A 25,815-nucleotide genomic window follows, 5' to 3' on the forward strand; every position below is an offset into this window, starting at 1 on the left:
ACTGAAATTTGCTATTCATTTCAAAAAAGAGCCAGTAGGAGATACAAATAGTCAGATCATCCAGAGCCACATACACATCAGCCAGGATGGGGAGAGAGTTGTGAAGGTTTGTTTGTCTGTTTGTTTAAAATGGAAGTGAATGATTATGCCCGAGCTGTATTTTGAGTCCTGGCACTGTACAGTTCATGAATTAATCCTACTGCTGTGGGCAGCCTTGGCAAGGCCTTAGCTGGAATACTACTATGTTCAGCTTTGCTTTCCAAAACCAACATGGCCCATTTGGCGAGTGTCCAGAGGCAAGCAGCAGGAATGAAAGGAGGCCCAAAGAACATGACCTCAAAGGAAAAGCCAGGACTGCCTCGTCTAGAGAGGGGCAGATAGCAGAAAAACAAAAATATAGCGTCTTCAAATAAAAGGTAGCTGAGGAAAAAAAAAAAAAAATAAGAGGCTAAACCAGTAGAAGCAGACACCTAAACAGACAGCATGGAAATCTTTCCAAAGGAGAAGGCAACTGGACACGAGGAAAGATTGCCTCGGGAGGCGGTGGCATCTCCATCGCCAGGGGTCTTGAGGCCAGGTCGGACGAGGACTGACGTGGGCAGAGCTGGCCTTGCCGGAGCGCGGGGCCGGATGGGAACCGAGCAGCTCCCGGCGCGGGTCTGGCCCGGCCTTCCCACGGCTGCCGGGGCCCTGCTCGGGCGCAGGCCAGGCGCGGGCAGGTCAGCAGCCACGCGGCGCTGGACGTGCCACCGCTGGGGGCCCCGGGGCTACGCGACCTCTCGGAGGTGTTTCCAGAGCAGTTCTGCTGCCCTGCGTGCCCCGCGCTGGCTGGTACGCCACACCGGTCAGCCCAGGGGAGCGTTTTTACGGGAAGCGCCACAGCTCCCGGCACAGACGCGTGCGGCGCCTGGACAGTTCGCCCTTCCTGCGGGGAGCCAGCGCCGCACGTTGCCCTGTGCGGCCGGCGGGGCAGGCGAGCGGGAGGCGCCGGTGCTTCATCGAGCGCCTGCGAGGTGCCCGCCGGGGCAGAGGCGGCTGCGCCGGGGTCCCCTGCGGCCACCAGGGCGCCCGGCGGGCGGCGAGGCCGGGGCGGCGTCGCGGCCCGGCGCCGGCCCCTTCCCGGGCCCCCGCCTCGCTGCGGCGAAGGGGCCCGGCCGGGCGGCCTGCTGCCCGGGGCCGGGCGGCGGCGGCCGAGCGGGGCGGGGAGGCCCCACAGCCGGTTCCCTCTTTGCCCGGCGCGTGATTGGCGGCGGCGCCGGAGCTGCCTACTGCCGGCCATGGAGCCTCCCCTCCGGCCCCCGGCCCGCTCCGCTTCCTGCTGAGGAGAACACCTGTCCGGAGCCCGGGCCGGGGCCGGGGCCGCGGCCGCGGCGCTGCGGTGAGTAGCTGCGTCCCGGGCGGCGGCCGGCGGGGCCGCGCCGGGCTCTGGCCTGGCCCAGGCCGCGCGCTCCGGCCCTGCGCGGCCCCCGGGCTCGCAGGTGGCGGCGGCGGCGGCGGCTCCGGGGCCCCCGCGCAGGCCCCGGGCGGCCCCGCGGCTCGGCTCGGCTCGGCTCGGCTCGGCCCGGGCCCGCGCCGCCGAGCTGTTGCCGTTGGGGCGGGGTCGGCGGCGGCGCGGCCCCGGCCGCCATGTCGGGGCGCCGGCGGGCAGGCCCGGCTCGGGGGTGGCCGGGGCGCTGGGGGCGGGCGGCGGCGGCAGCCCCGGCTCCGGCGGGGGCGTCAGCGCCTCCCCGCAGCCCCGGCTGCGCCTCGCTGCGGCGGCGCGGGCGGGCGAGGCGGCTCGCCCGGAGAGCCCTCTGCAGAAGGGCCCGGCGCGGTCATGGCAGTCCCGGCTACGTTGTGGCCGGAGGGGCTGGGCCACTTCCATACTGGCTGGTGCCTGACTCGCTGCGGCCCCGACGGCGGTTGTGCCTTCCCTCGGGTGAGAGTTACGGGTGCGATGCAAAACCTGCTGAAGGCAACTGAACTGTCCGAAGCGAAGGACCGGCTGGATGATGTTCCCTCCGGTCTGATGAGCTATGAGTCAGCTCTGTTGTAACATAGCTTTTAAAAACGAAATAACTACGTTTTCTCATCTAGCCAATAACAATTTCTTGCGTCTGTCCTGTACGCATAGACCGTAAATCCTCTCCCCCCACCCGCACCAAATGCCTGAGATAATAGCTTGGAGCGTTCTGGAGTCGGTTGTCAGTGCAGATTAGATCACCGCGCGGTTGAGGATCAGTATTAAAAAAACAAAAAAAGGCACAACTTGAAGACAGCGTCCAAATAGCGAGTGTGTCACTGCAGGATCCGTAGCTGTGATTGCCACATCTTAAGACTCCAAAAAATACTGGTTTTAACATCGATCACCCAGGACTTGTGTAACTAGAACTGAGCCAAAGGCTTTTTCTGATCTTTTGGAACCAGTTAGAAGTTACTGATTCTTCCAGAATCCCTCCCAAATATGTGCCTTGTGTAGAAACCAAAATATGCAAAGGTCTGTAGTGAAGGTAGAGTGGTCCAGAAAATATCATAGCCCCGGTAGCAGTCTGATTCAGTATACCATCTCCTGATGGGAACATCAAGCTGTATCTGCTGATTAGGATACTTTCTGATGGGGATTGCTGTATTATCTATCAAGTTTACTTGCTGATGGGAACCTGCCTTGATTGAATTCCCATAAGAGTAGGTAGTTGCTAGTGGATTTGGCAAAGGAACAAAGCAAAACAGTTTTGTAGTTATTTCCTTTTTAAATGTGTTTACGCTGTGTCTCGTCTGCCTAATTCTGCGCTGGATCATAAGAGACGTAAAAAAAGATACATTGCACTCAAATCCAGCAAAGTCTGAGCAGTCTCCTGCTACAGGACAAGGCTGGCAAGTAAATGGAATATGCTGTTTGGAAAACTCTGGGTCATGTGGCTTGGTTTTCTGTTTGTTTGTTTGCTTGTTTATCTGAAAGTGTGAATGTAAATTTGGATTGTTATTTGCGTAACCTGAAGATAAGGTAAATCCTTACTCCTGTAGAGAGTCCTTGTTTTCCGACAGGTTATATTGTTTGGGAAAGAGTTCACACTCAAACGAGAAGACTAATCTAGAACTAAGTTTTTCACATGGTGGGTTAAACCAGAAGCAGCAGAAACTAGTAAAGAATAAGCATAACTGTTAAGGAATAAGCAACTGGTAAAACTCTTAACAGAATCCTAACCAAGTAGTGAAGCTTGACAGTTATCTTGAATGTTTTGTAGCCGAATATATGAAGTAATTCATCATAATACCTTTTTGTCTTTTTAAAGCGTCTTTCAGCCAGTGTTCTTAAAGCATTTAACACGTTTACTCATGAATTTATCTGCTAGTGCTGTGTCCGTTAGGTTTCAATCTCATAGGCTTTCTGTACTGCCCTGGCTGCGTTCTCTTCCCTTCGCTTCCATTGTACTGTGTAATAGAACACATGGTAATGTGTCCCGTTCCCTACCGCTCCTGCAAGCGATGAGTCAGATCAAGGAACTGATCCAGCTCAAGATTAATCTGAGAACAATTTTTTTTTTTTAGAGTGATCGGTTTGTTGGCCTGACTGGTGTGGGGTCGGAGACAGGGAAGAGCCTGTTGCTTTTTTCGTCTCTTCCTGCTCCATCACACCCCATCAGGAATCATGGACCAGTGGCACGACAGTTATCCTAATACAGGGAAATGCAGAATTGACAAGGCTCATAAGAATTAAAAGTAACAAAAAAGTGAAAATGTTTTGATTTTTATCAGTGTTGTTGCAGCAGGCATGTAGAAACATCAATACTGAAAGCAATGCTTAGACATGACAAAGGTTTCGGGAAATTATTTTGAATGATGTCCAGTATACACTTAGTTTTCTGATGCGTATGCATGAGGAGATATGTTTGCACCATGTCCAGACTTGCATTATCAGGAAGTGGATACAGTTTGATGCCACCCTAAGAATGGGGACGCTATTGTGTCTGTCTTTGTAGAGACACGAGGTTGGAGATGGTCATCATTCCTAGAACTGGCATCTGAAGCTGCTGAAAAGGGATCAGAGACTGGAGATGGAGTTGGACATCTAGATTGGACTAGGCTGGACTACACGTGGTGTCGAAGGGTCACAGCCCAAATTAATTTGGGAGAATGGGGCAGCCTTGTGTAGGCAGTTGCACCAATGTCACAAATTTTGCGTTGTATCTAATGCAGTTTGTAGGGGATCTATTTGATCGTTTCACAGTATTGCACTCTTTTGAAGTGGTGAAACTGTCAAACAGTGACTTTAGTTTAGCAGTGTCTAGGATAATTCCCTGCTGCATGAGGTAGAGATGCTTGTTTTGATGGTCTTTGTAGTCTTAATCAACTGGGTAGTGCTAGAGCGGCTTAGCAGGAAATGGAATATATGTTTTTGAAAAATTAATCTTTAAGTGCATGCCACATGGTGTCAAGATGAGGGCACATCCTACATTGGCATTATTTCTTAGGTACGGCAAAAAAAAATTATAACGAATCCTAGTTTACTTAATAAGGTCAGCACAAAGGCTTTTAGAACCAGGGCTATTTGTGGAAAATATCTGTTGACATTAAAAAAAAAACCTCTCATTGCTAACACCTTGTATTTAAATGTAGCAAAATATATTCAATTCCTGACTATGTTATGTATTTTAGAAATTATTGTTTAAAATATAGTCTCTGTAAGAGTGGTAGTGCTGCAAAATCAAGCACTCAGAAGTCGGGGAACGTCAGAACAAAGGTTTTACAAACACATTTCCCACCAGCATTGCTCCTTTCCTCTCCCTGTACCCTCAACTTCTTTCCCTTGTGCATTTGAAACTGGCTGCTTCCTTCTTTTCCACCGTCCTGGGCACAGCTATTGAGGTTACTGGGTGCTCAAGGTTCCCAGCACCAGGGTGCTTTTTTCAGCCAAGAGGAACAGCAGGGAGGAAAGTAGTGTGAAGTACTGAGATCCTGCGGAGAAATCAGCTGATGAAAGCTGACAAACTGCAAATGCACAGGCATGAATGACGGGTTTTGGAGATGTCTCACTTGGCCAAGAGTGGTAGATTTTAGGGGATGAGAAAATGTCAAAGGCAGCTTCACCACTTTCTTGAGAAATTTCAAATATTGGTTCCAAAAGGTTGAGGAAGCTGGAACAAAGTGTGTTTTCCCCAAATTCCCTTTCTGAAATAGTTATTGTTGGGGAAAAAAAAAATCATCTTTACTAAGAAATCAGTCTTAACTGCTGAGCAAAATGACGCTCTGAGTAAGCTGAGTTATGTCTACTGTGGAGGGTATTTTCTTTTTTAACTTTGGCAAAAGGGCAATCTTCTGGCAAAAGTGTTAATTTCAGATTTTGTGTGGTACACTGGAGGCAGGTAAGAGACTGTCAGATATTTTTTCCAGTGCAAAGGAAATTTTTTTTCTTTTTCGTAAGGATGGTGTCTTACGAGGTACAAAGCATGGCGATCTGTAAAAGAAAGAAAGAAGACACCACCACTTCACTGTAGCTGAAAAGCCTTTCAGGTGTCTCATGTTTTTCTCTCCCTTTCAGAGCCATCATTTTTTTCAGGATGTGTGCTGCTTGCTGCTCTCCAAAATAGTCACTGTGTCACTGTAAAAGTCTTAAGGGAAAAGGAAAAGATTTGAGTTTTCAGTATCTTTTCTTTTTGATGTGTAATTGTTCTCTCAAGAACCTTTCCTTTAGAGTTGGTTGGTTGGTTGGTTGGTTTTGTAAAGAAGCACCTCTTCAGATTGTAATTAACCTGTACTGGTAAGCACAGGAATTTGGGTTGAAAGTCCATGGTTTAAATTCTTCCTAAATCTTGAGTCGTTCTATCTGTGGTGGATTTCACCGTGTGTGTTTATAATCATAAATGGGTGAGTTAAAAATGCTAGAAGGAAGATTGCCCAGCAGTTTTATTGCTGAGAGTACCATGCAAGATCCTTGGAAGACAGCATCTCCATGTGATGTCTGCACGGAGATTGGCCTAAAAAACTGTAATGAGTTTAGGTTGGAAGACCTCTCGGGGCTGCCACAATGCAAATACAAATAAGAAACACCGCAGCTTTAGTTCTCTTTTACCTAGTAGCTTTTATCTTACTCTTTTATATAGTAGCTAGGTTCTCTCAACTCACTCAGTTCATCCTCACTCTGATTTTAAAACATTTTATTCATATTTATTAGATTTATTGTTCTGTGAATTTATTTTTTTAGCTTTTTTTTGTGGGTTTTCAGCATGCCCTCTGTGCATGTGTGTTAAAATTGAATTGCTGCACTGTAAATGTATTTTTGCTGTAGTAACAGGAAAAGCGTTCTGACTTTTTTTTAAATGAGCCTTCATATATGTAATCAACTTGGTTAAACTTCCTTCCTGATAAGTGCAGAACTTCCCTTGCATCTGGGTATGAGGGCGAGCAAGAAAAGCAGAACAGCTTAAACAAAGAATTTTTTGTGTGAATGGTCTTCCTTTTAAAAAGTAGAAACTTTAAAACTTAAACAAATGAGTCGTCTTCACCAATTCAGCCTTTATTTTATAAACAGGTAATATTTCATTGTGTTTTGGCAATTATAAAGGTGGTGTCTACAGTTGTTTGCTTTCCGGAACTCAAAAAAAGAATTTTAGTTAGCGTGTTACCTTATTTCAGTTTAAGATTGCATATTTATAACTTCTTGTTTTATTATCTGCAAAAGCATCATTCCATTGGTGTGCTTTAGTATTTCAAGCAGTTAAAGTGAGATTTAATGTACAGAAAGCATTGTGTGAAAAAAACGTTCAGTATGTTGTAGCGTATTGTTAGTGACGGAAAGCTCAATGAACAGCTTGTGTGAGTGTGTCCAGTCAGCGTTGCTTTCCTCTTTTAAACTCTTGGTGAATGACTTTCACTTTAATATTGTTCACTGAAGATTAATTGTGAGCAACAATTTTTTGTCCTTGAAAGCCGATAAGATAGAGCACTTGTGTTCAAAGTTGGTTTACAGCTGTTTTAGGTGGGACTTGATGTATAGGGTAATAGCGTCATCAGTTTATGGGGATTTTTTCCTTTTTTAATGAACTGATAGTTTATACTGGAAGTGCTCATTTCAGAATTGTTGGATGTCACCCGTCTGGTGAATTGACTTTTAAATAAAAGAAGCACATCTAAGGATACTAGGCTAGTATTTAGATGCACGTTAAATATCCTTTTTAGCGAATAGCCTCTGACATTTGACTATTAAGGGAATTTTTTGGTATAAAATCTTATTTTTCAGCAAAAAAAAGAGAGAGAGGCAAAAGAGAATGGGAATAATCTCACCTCTGTCCAGTCTACAGAGAAATGTATGATTTTGTTTTTTTCTGTGTTTCTTAGAGCTTGGTAAGATACCGTTCTGTTTGTATGCAGTAATGTGTCTTCTGATTTCTGTGAAAATCCACTTAATGATAATATGAACAGCATCAAAACAGAAGAGGCAGGAGAAGAATCGGTATTCAGTTAAATACAAGCAAGAGCAAATCAATATGCCAAATAGTTAGCCAAACTGCTTATCCTCGTAGCTTCCCTTGAATCTGGGAAGAAAGGCCACTTAGGATCGTAAATTATGAATCACTGTTTAAAAGCTCTATTTTAATCACTTAATCATTGCTTCTCATTATATTAGGTTTCGAATTGAATAGATTAGATCTGAGAAGGTTTATGTAAAACAACTATTTATAACCAATAATTAAAGGGAATGGGAAATACAAAAAGTATATAGCAGGGTTCTGACTGGCCTCTGATTTTAACTGAGAAGAGCTTTAAAAAAAAAAAAAGAGTAAAGAGAATTGTAAATGGGAAGGTAATCAAACATTTGTTGTATGTTTTGCTAGATTTCTTCTGGCATGGAGTTGGGGGATTATGAACAGCCCGTTGTTATGAGAGAGGAGAACAAACGAAGGAGAAGAAGAATGAAACCTCATTGTACCTCGAGTAATTTGTCATCAATGGAACTGATATCCATTGAGTTCATTTTGCCTACAAGCAATAAACATACTAAAGTACCGGAAATGATGTTGCTCGAAATAGCTGGCAACTGTACAGTTGAGCAAATGAAAGCACAGATTTGGATGCGTGCAATAGAGATGAGCCAAACCACAGACTTCTACCATGCATTCACGCCTGATCAGTTTATTCTCCAATATCAGAAGAAAGGGCAATGGTATGAAATTTATGATAAACATCAAGTATTACAGACATTAGACTGTATACTGTATTGGAAAGTGTTACAGAAAAAAGTAGGCAAGATCTATGTTGTCCAGAAGCAAAAACCATCAGAAGAAGTTCAGGAATTTCAGCGACAGCTTAATGATTTAATTGGTTACGATGTCACCGATGTAAGCAATGTGCATGATGACGAACTAGAGTTTACCCGTCGCAGATTAGTCACTCCACGAATGATAGAGGTAGCCTGTAGAGATCCTAAATTGTATGCAATGCACCCGTGGACTACATCTAAGCCACTCCCAGAATATTTATTTAAAAAGATCACTAATAATAACATTTTCATAATCATACATAGAGGAACAACCAGCCAAAAAATTAAGGTGTCAATTGATGACACTCCAGATATGATTCTCCATAGTTTTTTCACAAAAATGGCAAAGAAAAAGTCTTTGATGGATATTCCTGAAGACCATAGCGAACTGGATTTTGTTCTCAGGATTTGTGGCAGAGATGAGTACATTACTGGAGAGACGCCAATTAAAGATTTTCACTGGATAAGACAATGCCTTAAGAACGGGGAAGAGATCCACCTTGTGTTAGACAATCCCCCTGATCCGAATGAGGACGAGGTTCAGAAGGAAGAGTGGCCATTGGTGGATGACTGTACAGGAGTTACAGGGTATCACGAACAATTGACAATAGATGGAAAAGATCATGAGAGAGTCTTCACTATCTCTTTGTGGGATTGCAATAGGAAATTTAGGGTGAAAATAATTGGCATTGATATCCCAGTTTTGCCAAGAAATACTGATCTCACTGTGTTTGTTGAGGCCAACATTCAACACGGGCAACAGCTCCTTTCGCAGAGGAGGACTTCATCAAAGCCTTTTACTGAGGAGGTTCTGTGGAATGTTTGGCTGGAGTTTGATATCAAAATCAAGGATTTGCCTAAAGGAGCACTCCTTAATCTTCAGATATACTGCGGTAAAGCACAGGGACTGTCCACAAAGACTAACCTTCAATCGCACGAATCCCCCAACTCCGATTTGAAATGCAAAACTCAGCTTCTCTATTATGTAAATCTTTTGTTGATAGATCACCGTTTCTTGCTCCGAAGTGGGGAGTATGTGCTTCACATGTGGAAAATTCCAGGCAAGGGGGAAGAACAAGGAAGTATCAATGCAGACAAACTCACATCAGCAACTAATCCAGATAAAGAAAACTCAATGGCTATCTCTATTGTACTGGACAGATATTGTCACCCGATTGCCTTGCCCAAGCACAGGATAACGTCTGACCCCCAAGGGGACAGGACACGAGCTGAAATGCCCAACCAGCTTCGCAAGCAACTTGAAGAGATCATAGCAACTGACCCACTTAATCCACTTTCTCCCGAGGACAAAGAACTGTTGTGGCATTTTAGATATGAAAGCATAAAGCACCCCAAGGCATATCCTAAGCTGCTTAGCTCAGTGAAATGGGGACAACAAGAAATAGTGGCCAAAACATACCAGTTGCTAGCTAAAAAGGAGGTGTGGGATCAAAGCACTTTGGATGTTGGACTCACGATGCAACTTCTGGACTGTAACTTTTCAGATGAAAATGTACGAGCAATGGCAGTTCAAAAACTGGAAAGCTTAGAAGATGATGATGTTCTTCATTACCTTTTGCAGCTTGTGCAGGTAAGGTATATTTGCATTCTTGAACTCCGGCTTCCGGAAATATTTGCATTACCGTATAACCGTTCCTGTGTTAGTAAATTACCCGGTTTTTGAGATCTTCAGTATTTAGTCAAAGCAGCGCTCGTTACCAAATTAACCCAAAACACGCTTTGTATTTGCCTTTTGTCTATGTTAGTGTCTTTGTGTTACAGTTGCCTTGTGTCTTACAATTTGCATCTTGTGTCTACAGTAATAGGTTTTTCTGGAAATGGTCAGTGTTAGCACAGCTGTGATGGGAGCACATCCTAACTGCGTTGTCTCTAACCCTGTTCATACCGGATCTGGGTCACATAGCACTGAAGAACTGGTGACTGGCCTTACCAGTGGTTTTGCTCTTCTTTAGGTACGGGCTAGAAGTAAAACAGAAAGAAAGTAAAAGCAGGCGTTAACAGAGGCAAGGCCTGAAGTAAAATCTGGAGTTGGGCTTTAGGTTAAGAATGACAGTGTAGTTGCATGATATATGTCAGTGGCTTCAGTGTGCTGTTAAGGGGACCCCATTTATCAAGCAACTTCTAAAAACCTTTAAAAAGTAAATAAGAAAGGGTTGTTATGACTCTGTATTTAAGATCAATTCATTCTGGGAAGTTGGATGAAAAATCACGTTTTTAATGGAAATGAATCACAGCTCTATCTAGCTCAACTGCTTTGTGTGTAGTCTCCTGATAGATAGATGAAACATCTGAAAAGTCTGGGCCATGAACATTGGTTATAACATGGGTATACATGAACATTGGTTTGTTGGCTTTTCACAAAATGATACCGGAGCTGGGCAGCCTGTCAGCAGCCACGTCAAGCCTGATGGCCAATGAAAGGGGTCCCACTGCCGTTCTCCATGGTGAGTGTGCCCTCTGAAGCGAGGCCACCCTGCAGGCTTCCCAGACCTGACAGGACTCTGGTTCGTGTGGAGGGGCTGTCATCCCACCGAGCTGGCAACGCTTTCATTGGGGAATCGAAGGACAGGATCGGCATTTAAAAACAGGGAATTGCTGCAGCCTGGGAACCTGCAGGATGCAACTTCTAATTTGTTCAGAGAGAGCCCTGCTTCCTAGGAAAATGAAGTTAGTCAACTCGGCTTCAGTTTTGAAGCACTTTTGTAGTGCTTTAAACAAGCCTTTTTAGCCTTGTCTTTGCTTGCCTGAAGATTAGGCTCCCCAGGCTGAATGTATGCACTTAGGCATGAGCCAAAGGAACCGCTATGGTTACCTCATTGGACCTCCCATGTAGCTGCTACTATATATATGCTTGGCGGTGAGCTTATGCAGTATACATGTGGCTCAGCAATTTGAGTCACTTTTGTATCCAAATTAGGAATTTGGGGTGGTGATTGGTTGACATACAAGTGCATAAGAGAAGACGTGAATTTTTTTTTCATTTGCTTTTTAAATTATTTATTGTCAGGAAATACAATTTTAGAAAATTTTACAAAGAATAAATCTCTCTAAAAGTAAATTAAACAAACTAGTACAGCATAATGGCATAGTAGTTTAATTTCACTGATTATTTGAGTAAGAAATTAATCCCAAAATTTGAATCCAAAACCAGGCAAAAATGCTAGATCACAGCCTTTGCCTGTGCTGCTTCCTTGGCTCAGCACATAGGCCTAATTACAGCACATAGGCCATTGCTGTCCTGCAGCAAAGTGTTATTCCACTGTATATTTGAAAATGCATTTTTTTCAGGGAATGGAGGTCAGGCTGCTCTGAATGGACACATCTGAGATGCCTCTTCTCAAAGCCACCATCACCTTTTACATGCATGACTTCAAGAAAGCTTTATGGCTTATTTCACTATGCTTAGGGTATTCCCAGTTCTACCTCCCAATAGAATTAGAAATTAGTCAAAAGTTTCTCACCGGGTTTGTCCCAAATAGAAGTAGTCATGCCATAGATACGCCTGTGGAGTTTGCCAGAAAGGGCTATGGTTCTCTGTGCAGTTAATGAGACGTGGAAAAGAGAGTTAAAATACAACAAAATCCTATTGTAAAGCAAACGTCAGTGAAAAAGGCTGAACTGCTTGTATTTGGCAGTGAGTAAAGCTCTTCTGCTGGTGAACTGACGAGGCCAAGGTACATGCAGGGACCTTGATGAAGCGCTAGGAGACTTCTGTTAATTGCTAGCTTTTATTGTTGGCATTCAAGTGTTAAAATTTGCCTCCATGAGGAGAAAAGAAAAATGGGTTGACTCTTTTAAATAATTATTTCTAAACCTTAACCATCATAAGGATATGCATAATGCAGTTTTCTAATATTCTTTTATGTTAAAATATATTTACAACCTTAATTTAAGGCGATTTGTTTTGTAAGCAGTGGCCTGTTGTTTGGCAGTATTTCATACTTAAATTGTTTTTCAGGGGTATGCACTGAGAACATTCAGCAAAATATATACCGACATGAGGTTTTTAATAGGCTTTCTTGGAAGTGTAAGCGAATCCATTTAAATTTAGTTAGTAAACATTGGCTGTTAGGTGCCTTATTGCAGTGAAAAGCAATTGTTATTAAAAAAAAAACTCATGCCTCCTAGCTTCATACACAAAGTAAAATGATCCATGTATTTGAAAATCAGTTTATGCTTGTGAATTTTCACTATCTGTTCTAAATATGATGCTGTTGCTTGGTGAAATAACAAGTCTTTATAGCATTTTTATAAGTTTGTTCATTCTAAAAGGTTGACTGAAAATACTTGGGTATTTTTGTTTTTTTGTTTTTTTTTTTTTCTGTTGAATAAACCCACAAGAGGATTTACATTTTAGGAGTAGTGCTCATACTTTAATAGTAAAAAAGACAACTATGTGCTGCCGTATTTTTAAGCATTTATAAAACCCCATGATTAGTTCAATTAATTTAGCAGACTTCTGCTGATGGCGTGGTTGCTTCTTAGCAAGCTGCAGACCACAGTAATCTTGAAAGAGCGAGCCGTTGTATTTTATTGAATAACTATCACTAGAGGTTTGCATACTGTGGCGCTTCGGAAAGCTGAGCATACTATATGCCCTGGGCTCTCCACACATGCCTTTGTTTTTCCTCGGTCTCCCTATGTGTCACTTCCTCGTCTCCCTCTAGATCCAGAACCTTAAGCCATTTACCACCCCCCTCTGTCCATGCAAGGGATTTTGTGGCTCTGTTCCAGAGATTGCTTGCTTCTTGTTTCTCTTCTCATGTCATGGGATATACATGTATACCATTCTCCCCCTTAGTCTTAATATGGTCCTCCTACAAACTTGAGTCCCTCGAGCAGGCAAGCAATAGGAAACAAGAAGCAAGAGAAACCTCACCTGGAATGGACAGATTGCCCCTCGCCTCCAACTACCTGAAAGTGTGATAACTTTTTTGTAGGTAGACACACTTGGTTATTGGGAGGCAGGAGGGTATAACTGCAAAAAAATTCTAATTCTGAAACTTTGTAAAAGTTGTTGACTTTTGTTTCCACCCTTTTTTGGCAATAGCTGTGAAATATCTGTGGGCTTGGGTGGAGGGGAGGGGAGGGGCTGTTAGAAAAAATACATATGTGCTCCTAGAGTTGTTTTAAAAAAAAAAAAAAAAAGCTCTACTGAAGTCTTGCTCTTAATAGGACTCCATTAATACAGGGTACGTATCAGGGCCTTTAGTCTATTTTGTGGTACATTTTGGAGCTAAAGGCCAGAATGCTTTAAATTACGTGCAAGCGAAAGCTGCTACTGTATGCTGTGGCTGGTGCTGTTAATGATAGGGAACCAGGTAGTAAACTATGGTGCCTGAGTCTTAAACTTGTGAATATTGTCAAAAAAATGTTTTTAATTGAACGTTTTGATTAAAGGACAATTGCAAATTAAAAAATCACTTAGCAATAATGTTTTCAAGTATTCTTTGACCAAATCGTTTACAAACTATTTTCTGGTCTTGCTATTTTTCCTTACAGGCTGCCAAGACTGCCTGAGAAGGATGTTGCTTTGTTTCACTAACATTCATGAGCTCAAATTGCTCTGGCTGGCGAGTCCTGGTGTTGCTTTTATTTGTCACAATATATCTGAAAAGAACCTGTCGCAAATAAAAAGTGCTTGTTAAATCAAATACCAGGAAACATTGCTTTGTTTTCTCAACTTTCTGCTTTCTCAAAAGACCTCTGCTTTGTTATACTGGTTCTCCTCCTGCAGCAAAGTGGTCTGTAGATGTCTTCTGTACGTTTTAGTGCAGCAGGTCTTAAATATGTTAATAACATTTGTCTTCTACTTTTGTGTTCTTCAGGCGGTGAAATTTGAGCCGTATCATGACAGCGCGTTGGCCAGGTTTCTGCTAAGACGAGGTTTGAGAGTAAGTACTTTAAAATATAGCCAAGTCATGCTGAAGTTGCTGGCATTATGAAAACCCTTTCTCAATAAATTGTCATGCATGCTAATTCTAGTGTTTTTCCCCACCTCTAGAACAAAAGAATTGGTCACTTCTTATTTTGGTTCCTAAGAAGTGAGATTGCCCAGTCTATGCACTACCAACAGAGGTTTGCTGTGATCCTAGAAGCCTATCTTAGGGGCTGCGGAAAAGCAATGCTGCAGGATTTCATGAAGCAGGTTCAAGTAATTGAGTTGCTGCATAAAGTCACAATGGAGATAAAATCAGCTTCTGCAGAAAAATATGATGTCACTTCTCAAGGTATTTACTCACGGGCATTTCTTCTTTTGTTTCTTCTTTTTTTTTTTTCTCCTCTGTGTGTGAAAACCTAGGCAGAAAATTACTGTTTATTTAGAAAATTCCTGCATAATTTACTGTAAAAGGGCATCATTATTACTTCTTACAAATTGCCAGTGTATGTTGATAGGGGTTGAACCAATAATACATGTGTTAGCTCTTTCCTCCCCAAAACAGAGAAGGGTTTCAGTATTATAGACACCTTATACAACCCCATGCTTGAACTCTCAGGCTGTGCAGCTAGGAAGTGCTCAGTTAAGATCTCGTACGTAACCCTTAGCTGAATGCCAGCAGTGAGAAAAGAAAGAACCCAGAATACAAATATTAACAGGAAATAAAGAGAAAAAGTGACATTTGCCAGGAAACACAGTCTTGCCCTGAGCAGTCACTGAAACACTCTTGGCAGAACGACTGAGGAGGAGTCCAGTACAGTCTCTGCTAGCCCCAAAAAGTAAGCTTGTGGATCAGCAGTGAATACACCGAGTGCATCTTTGGTGCTTTGCAATGTAACGAATAGGAGTCCTGGGAGACACAGATGTGGTATTGTTATGTCCAGTTCCTGTCGGCGCTGCTTTGGAGGCCACATTAAGGTTATGCCATACCTATTTACCTCTGTGTTTTCCTACCTTTTTTTCTTTCCTTAAGAACTTGTTTATTCTCATTCCTAATTGTTGCTTGGAGTTAGGAGTAAGAAGCAGAAGACAACAGTCAAGTTCTAAAAGCTGTAGCGAGAGACCAGCTCTTCTTATGAGTACAGGCTAATATGTCCTAGGCCATGAAGTCCTTGGCTCAGAAAGTCATTCGTGCTCCGGTTATGTAGAGGTGGATGTGGTGGCGTTCAGGATGCAGGTGCTTTTACAGACTTTGTCTGGAGAAGTGTAGAGTGCGGTGAGGAGCTGACTGATGTACACACTGGCTCTTAGGAGATATTATTTGGGGTTGGAAAAATTACAGGATGTTTGTCAAAAATGAGGAATAAACACAGATCACTGGGTACTTTCTTTTGTCTTTCATTAAAATAGTTATTGTAGCTTTAAAAATACACTTTATGTAGTCATATAGAAGAAATTTGAGTGAAATAGACATTTATTCTTCAATATGTAATGATGCCAAATATCTTATGGGGTGAATTAAGGAATTTATTAAACTTCCATATGAAATATTATTTCTAAATAGCATTTTAAATTTGTCTGGAAGTGCTGTATAATATAAGCATATTTGATCAGAATCCCACTTTTTGTAAAGTAACCTACAGCTGTTGCAGATGAACAAGTCTGTACCAGCAATGGTTTCCATAATACATGACTTTTGAAGAGGATGTGGGAAAAGAAGATAAGTTTCAAGAGAAAGCAGTTACATTAACACCCACCAGATTTTGAAGTTAACTAATCTTTGTATGTAATATACAGCAGCATGTTGAAAGATTACTTCTACAATTGACATTTCCACGGAACCAGGCTTTCTGAAACTATGGAGTGTCCTGCTAATGATACATCTAATTCAATTTATTCTCACATTACTGAGAATATGATTTTTCCTGCAGACAGCCTTCACTTGTTATATTTTTAAAAATATATTTCCTCTACTTTCTTCTTTAGTCTATTGCTCCTTTGTTGCCCTATCATTTCCAATACATTTATATGAATTTATACTTTTAGTCGGAATGTATTGGACTGTTTCATTTTAGTCCCTCATGCAGTCTTATCTAATTTTTATATGTATTTTTCTTCTCCTACTATTTGTGGGGGGTTTTTTTTGTCTTTAATAACTTCCTTCCTGTTAGGTCCATAGCACTCTAGTAGCAGTCACGCTCTAAAGATGTTTCTCTCGCTTTTCATGTAAGCCCTTTGTTTATATCTGAACATAGCACGTAATAAGAAAGAAAGAAATTCTTAGGATCATAATATTACCAGCTTATATAAGGTTGTCTGCTTTCATCACCGCTCTGTTAGATGATCTCTCTTCCAAATACGTGTCTATGAAGCTATTTCTTCTCTTAAAATACATAATACTTTGTTCTTAAGCTAGATCAACTTGGAAATCTTTTTAGCAAACACTTTCAGTTGTATTTTAAAATCAGCTAATTCCTAATCTTTACTAGCTTCATGTAGTTGGTATACAGTTTCCAAATTACACTATCTGTGATAATTAGAAGAATCATTGTAATCAAGCTATTCTGTATCCAGAGCCTGTTGTCTAGCAAATCAGTGATTTAATTTTAGAAAGCTATTTCATGGCCTAGTTTACTACAACTTTTTTTTTTTTTTTTGGTAAGGAAAGGTATCTAATCATAATGTTCACTTATTAGCTTCTGTATTTTGCTATCAGATTTTTTTATCAGAATAGTAATTGCATCAGTCTCCTGGCATTTCTAGGTGGTTCTTTTCTAAAAGCCTTTTGGATAGGTATCACATTTGTGTTCTCTAATTTCTCAGGTGATTCTCTTGGCTTGACTTAGTTGAGTTGGTAGCAGATATTTTTCTTGTTTAAAATCCTCTTCCCTTTTTTCTTTTTTTCTCCAGAAGTACTCGCACGCATATTTGCAGTGCTTTAATGCCTATGCTATGTAGTTGTAATTTATTTTTGAATAGTGTTCAGGTCTTTGTCCTTACAGAGTAATAGCAAGTGTATTGCTTATGTGGTTAATGCTTGCCAGCTGAGATGAACAAAGTGTATCATATATAGTATTATGTATGGGTGTTTTGATCTGAAGATTCACAAGCCTGCAGGTGTTATGAATGAAAATGCCCTAGAGATTCAGTTTATATACAGTTATTAAAAATCTTGTTTGTTCCTATAAATAAACAGCAAATGTTACTTTTATTGGAATGGGGGATTAACAAGGCTGAAACATGAAACAAGTTTTAGCAGGATAGGAAATTCAATATCTCTGTAGTTGGAGTCCTTATGATCAGGGTATAATTGACACCAAGTATTCAAAAGCTGTGAGTCAGGCTGCAAGAACAATAAAGTAGGTTAAAAATAAGATGAGAGAATGTTAGTTGCTTTTAATTGCCTCCTACTGCTGAGCCTTTGGGGTGAAGAGTTCAAGATTTCCTTGGCAGGGCAAAATATTTCTTTTGTGTGTTGTTCTATGTTTTGTTTTGTTTTTTTGAACCAAAGGTGACACTTTAAAAAATAACGCCCTAACCCCCTGGAAATGGAGCTTTAAGCACTGGTAACAGTGTGTAGCGGGCCCATTACTTGTGAGGTGCTTTAAGACTTTAACCTCGGGTAGCTGAAACAGCCCTAAACACTAATAATGCAAGTTAAAGAGTTTTCCTCCATTCTTCATAAATTGTTGAGGAAAGCAATTTAAAAAGTAGCTAGACTGAGGGTTTTTTGATTTTGTTTTTTAGCTAAATCATGATGCTTAACAGATTTGATTAGCTGTAACTTTTTTCTTTCCACTTTTGATTCCAATGGGATTTCTTACTTGCAGTTATCATGCAACTCAGGCAAAAACTTGAAAGACTACAGAGCAGCAAACTTCCAGAAAGTTTTAGAGTCCCATATGATCCTGGGCTAAGAGCAGGAGCCCTAGTGGTAAGTACATTTGAGTTTCTACAAATGCTTTTTGAAACATCGCTTATCTGGAAATATGTTTTTCATTTGCTAAAAGTTGTTACTAATATGTCTGAAGATCTTGCTTTCATTTCCCTTTAGATTTTTGCCTGTGGATGTACCTTATTTCACTGTGAATACTGTGACATTTCTTGGCCTCAATAAGTCTCTGTTCCCAAAGCTAAAAGCATTTTTCTAAATGCAGTTGTGTGCCACCTTGCACTAAAAAAATACAGCAACCCATAAAATCCTAATTTTTAAATGGCAGTTAGGATTTTTCCATTAATTTAATCTAGGATTTAACCAGGCAACTGACTTCTTTGCATTAAAAACCTGTATAAAACTGCTTTAATTGACTTAATTTTTGGTCTCTGTTCCTGTAGTTATTTTCTTTGTCTTATCCTGATTCACGTTTGTCGTTAAGGTTTAGGTGTGGACCTTGATCTTGCTGACAGAAATGTCTGTCTATCTTAGCTATTTCTAAGGGAAAAACTTCCTTCTTAAAGGAACCAATTGAAAGTAGCTATGTCCAAAGTCAGAGGAACTAGAGTCTACTATTTTTTCCGTTAATTATTTGAACAAAAATGTTTGCAATAACAAGCTGTATTGGTGAGCTTTCATTTCATCCTCATTCCAACAAATGTTAATTATCCATAAACATAAAATCCTTGTAGGCTGAAATTTGTCTGGTCTAAACCAAATCTTTGAGGCAAAATCGGTGTTTCTGGTAAATTCAAAGATTTAATAACTTCTTTTCTTTTTTAGAAGGAGATGGTAAAAACTGTTTTCTTTTAAACTACAAGCTCAGAACGTCAGTCTACGGAACGGGGATATTCCAAAATACTCTTCTCTGATGTCATTGATTCTCTCAGCTGTCAAACATTCATTTGTGCAGATGCTTTTATTGTTTTAGGTGGCTTTATCATGCATGTAATGTTTGACAATGAATCAGGGATTTCAAGAGTAGAAAGTATTAAGTACCACATTTGTATTAGACATAATTAGTTGAGAAAACATTTGCAATAATGCAATTTTAGTAGTTTCAATGCTGAATTTCTCAAGATTAAAAATGTAATAAAACTAAATGAGGTTTTATCCAATATTTTATGAGTGACTGTGTTGAATTACTTCCACAAATGCCATTTTCCATATGAATTTGACTGAACAATTTGCGGAGGGAATTGAATAGAACCAAGCAATCTGGGATCTGATTCACTCTTATCCAAGTCACTAGAAGTCATGGGAGAGGATCATATGGTAAATTGCATTGGGCAACTCTTACTTTCCTGCTTTGCAAAACAGCTATCAAAGTGCTGGTGGAGCTTCCACATTTGCCAGTTATGTCAGAATCTCTTATTCCTAGTTTGCAGGTTCTTTCAGCCTGAGCCAGATTTACAAGCTAAATCCAGTTTCAGAGAGTCAAGGTGGGCTTTTAATGCTGTCCATAATAAAGGAGCTGGAAAAAGTTTGCAGGTTCAGAGGCTTCATGTGGCAAGTGAATGCCGTTCTTTACACATGCTTTCAGTGCGTTTCCTGTGGTATAACTGATGGGAAGCTGATAAACTACTCTATAGCTGATGCTTAAAAAGGTTAGTTGTGTTGATGTTGGAGTATAACGCCTAGCAATAAGTTTTATCTTTCACAGATAGAAAAATGCAAAGTAATGGCATCCAAGAAGAAGCCTCTCTGGCTTGAATTTAAATGTGCAGATGCCACAGCTCTGTCAAATGAAACCATAGGCATTATCTTCAAACATGGAGATGACCTCCGACAGGACATGCTTATTTTACAGGTAGGATAGATAAAATGCTGTATTGAATGTCTAAAATGAATAATATAAACGAATTTTAATTTAAAAATATTTTTACTTTTCAGAAGTGTGTGTACATTATCCTTGTTGTGCCCACATAAAATATGGGATTGTCTTTTACCTGTTAAATTGTGTATGACAGAGCCTGACATCAAAACTGGATTTTCTTTTCTATATTACAGTATTTTGTATTACTTTTACCCTGTCCTCTCCTGCCATATTCACGCTTTGGTGGTCTAGAGAAAGAATCTGTTATATAGCTCGAGATAGCCTGCTTTTTTGATGAATGATTTTTCTTATTTATTCGTGTATTGGATGAAGTTACAAAATAAAAACAAAGTGGTAAGTAGCATCGCTCTGGTAATATTTCACTGATTGCCCAAAGTAGTTTGGGTAGCCCTTTGGGTTTATTTGTGGAAAAACGTTGGATGTACCTGCTAACGTGTTGAATCTCTGCTCATGTAGAAATCATACAAGATATTTTTAAAGAAGAGATTGCCTGGACACAGGACAGATTCGGAAATATAAACCCTGGTTCTCTAACTGATAGTCCTGAGTGGCTGCACCCTTTCTGTGTTTTTTTTTCTTAACCTGCAAAATAGACCAGTAAGCTTAGCCTCATCTCAGAAGTCTGGGTAGGGTTATTTGTGTGAATAATAATTAGCGCGCAAGCAACTTGAAATAACTTAAAGTGTACGTGTTTTGTTTTTACAATTAGATTCTTCGAATAATGGAATCTATTTGGGAAGCAGAATCTTTGGACCTTTGTTTGTTACCGTATGGTTGTATTTCTACTGGGAACAAAATAGGTATGAGATCACACTTAATGTGATTAAAAACTTGAATACTGTAGTTACAGAAGTTGTGTATAGGATAACTTTTATAGTATAGACTGTGGTCGTGAGATAAACAGTCATTTCTCAAGCCTTTGGTGAGCAGTCTTCAGCAGTGTCTTGGCAGCGGTGTCTGCCTTTCTGATGGGTATCCTCTCACTGTTAGACCAAATAAACTGACAGTGATTCCTGTGCGAGACCAACTGTTTGGATCCTGCTATAAATTTCCCTTTAGTTACAACATTTAGTATGAAAATGTGGTGAAAGCAAATGACTTATTCAAAATATATTTTAGTGTGTTGATAAGAATAAAATAGAAAAAAGGGTTAAAATAGCAAAACACTATGTTTTTTTCTGACCAGAACTTCATACCCCTACTGCCAAAACTACCTAGAAGTAACTGCAGCACTCAACAGATGTGCGGGCAGTGTTCCTCAGTGGGCATAGTTCCTGCAGCACAAATGATCAATTTTTCATGATGAGAGACACCAAGGAGTTGCTTAAAAAGCTTCCTGTAGAACTGTGTGATGGTGTGTAGAGCAACCTGATCGGGTCTGGAAGATCCAGAAAAGCCAAACTGATACACAGTTCATACGTCCTGATGGCTCCAAACTGATTCTTCTAGGTTGGGTTTGCATATATTATGCACCCTAGCACATTCACATTGTATCCACGTTATCCCAGTTTCCTAGTATCTAGAGAATGCAGAATTGACTGTGGAGTCAGTTATACTGACCAGTCCTTGAACAACTGGCTGGAGGAAAGCCTCCTTGTTTTACAAAAATGCCCCCCCCCCTCCCCTGCAAATTAAGCTATGGTGCTGAAAAAATGATTTGGCTCCTATAAACCAGTGAGCAAACCTCAGTAAGACAGGTTTGCAAGTACAGATCTGCAATTTACCCAGAGCTTGAACATGTGTAAAAATGAGCAAGTTTAACTTCTGTCATTTGTGCAGCAGGCAATATGATAGTAACTGCATGGATTGATAAAATAATGATTAAAATAAATACTACCACGTATCTCCCATTATCACCAGTTCTTTAGTTCTCTCTGTTATCTGCAATGTATTTGGCTTTATGTATAGAAGAACAATGAACCGAGTCCCAGTAAAATTCAGAACTCTCATGTATATATATAAATATATAAATATCTCTGTAATGCACTTTCTCTCTAAAATACATTGCCACATAAAATTTTTATTATCCATGATTTTGGCTTCAGAATTTCTCAGCAATGCAGAAAACCCAGATTCACTGATGAAACGCTTCATAGTATGACACAAAAGAGTTTTCTTTTTCCTGATGTAAGTGCTTTCAAATTAAATAGTAATAGTTACAAAATTCTAATAATAAGGGAGACAGAACATGATGTCTGAAAATACTAATTGCACTTTAACTGTAAATATAGAGAGCTGGGGGGGAGTGGCTTACCTCTCCTTTAGGTATATTATAACCGACCTAAGCTTTTAGAGAGATTCTAGGATTTAATTTAATTTTGTAGAAATCATCTTAAAGCTGTCTAAAACATTGAAATAATGGAGGAAGATGATTATAATATTCTTAAATTCAACTTACGGGCTTCATTATTCTTTCATGAATTCTTAATAAGACTCCCCATTCTTTTATTTCAAGGAAATAATTGTTTATTTTCCTGTATGCATGTGGGAGATTTAAGAATTAAGCTTCCCCTCAGCACCATAGAAGGGGCATGGTTAATCACATAAGGGTTGCTGTTCAGTTTGCTGAGAATACCTGCAGTCTTAATTAGTAATACGCAACGGGGGACCCTTTGATGTAGAGCCTATCCTTGTTTGGAGCAAAACCAAAGAGTAGTGGCACGCAAACGTTCTTCCACAGTATTCTTTTGTGGTCCTCTTCCAGGCTTGTTCTTCCTTCCCACTTCATATTTCCCATGAAATTTGGTGCAGTTTCTGAGCCAGTATAGTGACGCAAGGACACTACCCGATTCCACACTGAGCATGGGGAGATGGCCACGTGTCTTGCAGATTTCCCGGTACCTGGCTGGCATCCCCTCCTGTGCAGATCTTTCCCAGTCTGTTGAAGACATTTATATTCAGTGCAGCCTGCGACTTTGGAAACATCTGTACTCTCCACTGCTGCTGCCAAATAGACCTCAGCAGGAATAATTCTTCTCTTCCATGTATCGTGGATAAAAAATTGTGCCCTATTTTTGCTCCCTCTGACATGACCGTATGTTCCTGGCTCTATGAGGTGATTACCACTGCTTAGTGCATGGTATCGGCTGCCAAATTTTAAAAGTTCAAGCTGGCACATGATGTTAAAATCACCAGCTTTAGTACCACAGATCTCCAGTAACACTTTGCATAGTGCCTTTGCTGCTGCGCTTCTTCCCCATTGAATTCAGCCCGGCTGAGATCCTCTGTTGCAGTTATTGAAGCCTTCTCTAGGACTAACCATACCTACTGAGAGGCATTTGGAAGGGTTTTTCAGTAGAGCTAGTATAGCTGTTCCTTCCAGCAAATAACTTTTTACCATGATAGCGTTAAAGTATTTTCCAGGGCAAAATAAGCTGTACAACATTTTGTATAGGTTTTGTAGCACTCCTTTGGCACATTCGTGCCACTCTTCTGGCACTGCATTGGAGAATGAACAGTACGGGGTTTTTGTTAACGTCTGCTTTAAAATCTATTGATTCTTCACGCTGCTAATGAACATAGCTATGTTGGAAGGACTTTAAATGCAAAGAGAAGCAGAAGATGCCTCCTGCAATAACTCCACTCCCCTGGAATTGAGAAGCTCTTGGCCAGTAGGGGGAGATTCATGAGCACAGGCAAGGAAAGTGCTTTTAATAGCTGGAATACGATCTGGAATTTGCTCTGTGGAGGAAAACAGCAGCCTGACAAGCACAGACCATAATGCAGAGCTTTTCAGTTTGTTGTTGTTCTTGTTTGGCAGTCATATTTCCACACTAATTTTATTATAAACAAAACCTCGTCACTTTCAAGACAGGAAAAATTCTCTACTTCAAGGGGAGAATTTGGCTGTAGGTGGAGGCCAAGACAAGATCACTACTTTGCCTTTCCGATACTGGAAACATTGCAGAAAATAGAGTAAATGCAAAAGGGCAAGAATGTGAATAGGTAGAAATTCATCAGTTTCAGGCAGGGAGTCAAATCCAAATCAGAAACTGGTTTGAATCCCTTTTAAGAAGAAGGGATGTTTTTGCTTGCTTGCTTTCCTTTGAGCTAGGACTGAACCCAGGCTTTTACTAGAAGACCCTGTTGAACTTAATCCTGAGAAAGAAAACCTCATATTTCCAGTTCCAAATCAATTCAGCTAAAAACTGACCTTCCCTTGGAAGAGGCATGCCCAGCACAAGGGCAGTCTGCATTTGCTAGTCTGTCTGCAGAGGAGAGTTGTGTTACAGCCTCTTTCTGCTTTCTTTCTCCAGCTGCTTCTTCATCACATGCCTCGTTAGCATGAACAGTTTGAGTCCTTGTTTCTGCACCACGTTGCTGTGAGGTGCTGACCTGCCTTTGTAAGGATCTGTTCAGGTTAGGGAATTTTACAGTTGCCCACTGTTCACCTCCCTCAACCAGTGGGGACAGGCTGGTTATTTGATTGCATTTCCCTCCTGATGAAGAATAGTGTGTTCGTACTGACTCTTACCGACCCTCTAGGTCCCAAAAGTTTGAGCTTTCTGCCAATAACCCCGTTGGTACACCTCACTGTGTACCTCCAGCTCTGCTCCTCTGCCACAGCTCTGGCAACACGTGTGTTGCTAGGGTGTTGTAATGCTGCAGCTTCTCTTCAGCTCCTCAGGCTCAGCCACCAGATTTATGAAGTTGGAGAGAAGCTGCTGGAAATGTGAATGGTACCTGGACTCGTGCAAGGGATCGGGACAGGAGAGCTAGTTCCTGTACTCGGAAGAAGCCTCCTACGGCAGGTCCCACCTCATCGTGTGATTCTTTTCATTTTAGAAGGTTTTACATTCTCAGGGAAGAGTTCAGGATTGCCACGTTAGTTGTGAACTCTGGCTGGCTTCAACTGGGAATGAACACAAACCGCTGTTGCTTGCAAAATAAATATCTGCTCACAACCGGTGAAATTGTGCAGTTGGTTTAAAAAACACTGTTTAAAATATAATTTTGCATATTTTTGAAATGCTTTAATATAAATTTAATAGAAATTGTTGTTTCTCCCTTGTTTTCTGTAGGAATGATTGAAATTGTGAAAGATGCTACGACGATTGCCAAAATTCAGCAGAGCACAGTTGGCAACACTGGTGCATTTAAGGACGAAATACTAAACCAGTGGCTGAAGGAAAGATGTGTGATTGAAGAAAAGGTGAGTTGTTTGAATTTCATGTAGGATTTTCAAATGCACCCAGGTGATTTAGGAGCACAGAGCCCATAAGGTTGTGTTTGAGTTACTTAGGGGAGTTTGAAAAACCCATTCTTTTCCCCTGTACCCAGCTGTGAGTTTCTGTCAAAGAGCCTTCTGCATCCAGCTAGCAGTCAGGCTCCTGAGTAGCAAGCTGCTTTAAAAATGACTCCTTTGTCAGTGGTATTCACCAGTGATACATGGGGAGCAGATTGAAGGACATCTAGGAACGCTGAAAGGCAGCGTGGTGTAGAGGATGTAAGTGCAGGCTTGGGTACCCACAACTTCTTTGCTACTAAAGCTTTCTTCCTGTTTTTTTTTTTTCTCATAAAAGTGTGGATAACTGTATGCTTTCTTTATCGATGTTAAAGGATAGAGCCTGCTGTTGCAGCATATCAAGTGTGATGTGGGGTAGCAATCTTAATCTCTCTTGTGCCAGTGTATTATATAAGAGAGTTGTCTAACTTTTGATTGCTACATATCGACAAAAGGGCATATGACTGTGAGAGTGACTGAAGGCGTGTTAGCTTTTAGCACTGAAGCATTTAACATCCCTAAGGGTTTTTTTGTTTGTTTTTTTGTTTTAGTTTCAGGCAGCTGTGGAAAGATTTGTTTATTCTTGCGCTGGTTACTGTGTGGCAACCTTTGTACTTGGAATAGGAGACAGACACAATGACAACATTATGATTACAGAAACGGGTGAGTTTTTTCTTCTTTCTCT

General features: G+C 41.1%; 1 protein-coding gene across 3 annotated transcripts in view; it reads left to right on the forward strand.

Annotated features, from left to right (window-relative positions):
* The first annotated feature begins 1,129 nt into the window (after positions 1–1,129).
* The window catches only part of PIK3CG (phosphatidylinositol-4,5-bisphosphate 3-kinase catalytic subunit gamma), a 33,600-nt gene continuing 8,914 nt past the window's right edge, over positions 1,130–25,815 (forward strand). For 2 of the 3 annotated variants that reach the window (XM_068930331.1, XM_068930315.1), the window contains exons 1-9: positions 1,130–1,378; positions 7,812–9,827; positions 14,086–14,151; positions 14,262–14,487; positions 17,966–18,069; positions 19,733–19,879; positions 20,616–20,706; positions 24,928–25,058; positions 25,682–25,793. In XM_068930331.1, the coding sequence (XP_068786432.1) occupies positions 7,824–9,827; positions 14,086–14,151; positions 14,262–14,487; positions 17,966–18,069; positions 19,733–19,879; positions 20,616–20,706; positions 24,928–25,058; positions 25,682–25,793 (2,881 nt within the window). In that variant the 5' untranslated portion in view covers positions 1,130–1,378; positions 7,812–7,823. Of the gene's footprint in view, positions 1,379–6,370; positions 6,509–7,811; positions 9,828–14,085; positions 14,152–14,261; positions 14,488–17,965; positions 18,070–19,732; positions 19,880–20,615; positions 20,707–24,927; positions 25,059–25,681; positions 25,794–25,815 lie in introns of those variants that run through there. The other variant, XM_009665963.2, reaches the window with a different exon arrangement.

Source organism: Struthio camelus, chromosome 1 (assembly GCF_040807025.1).
Source record: "Struthio camelus isolate bStrCam1 chromosome 1, bStrCam1.hap1, whole genome shotgun sequence".
Taxonomy (NCBI): Eukaryota; Metazoa; Chordata; class Aves; order Struthioniformes; family Struthionidae; genus Struthio; species Struthio camelus.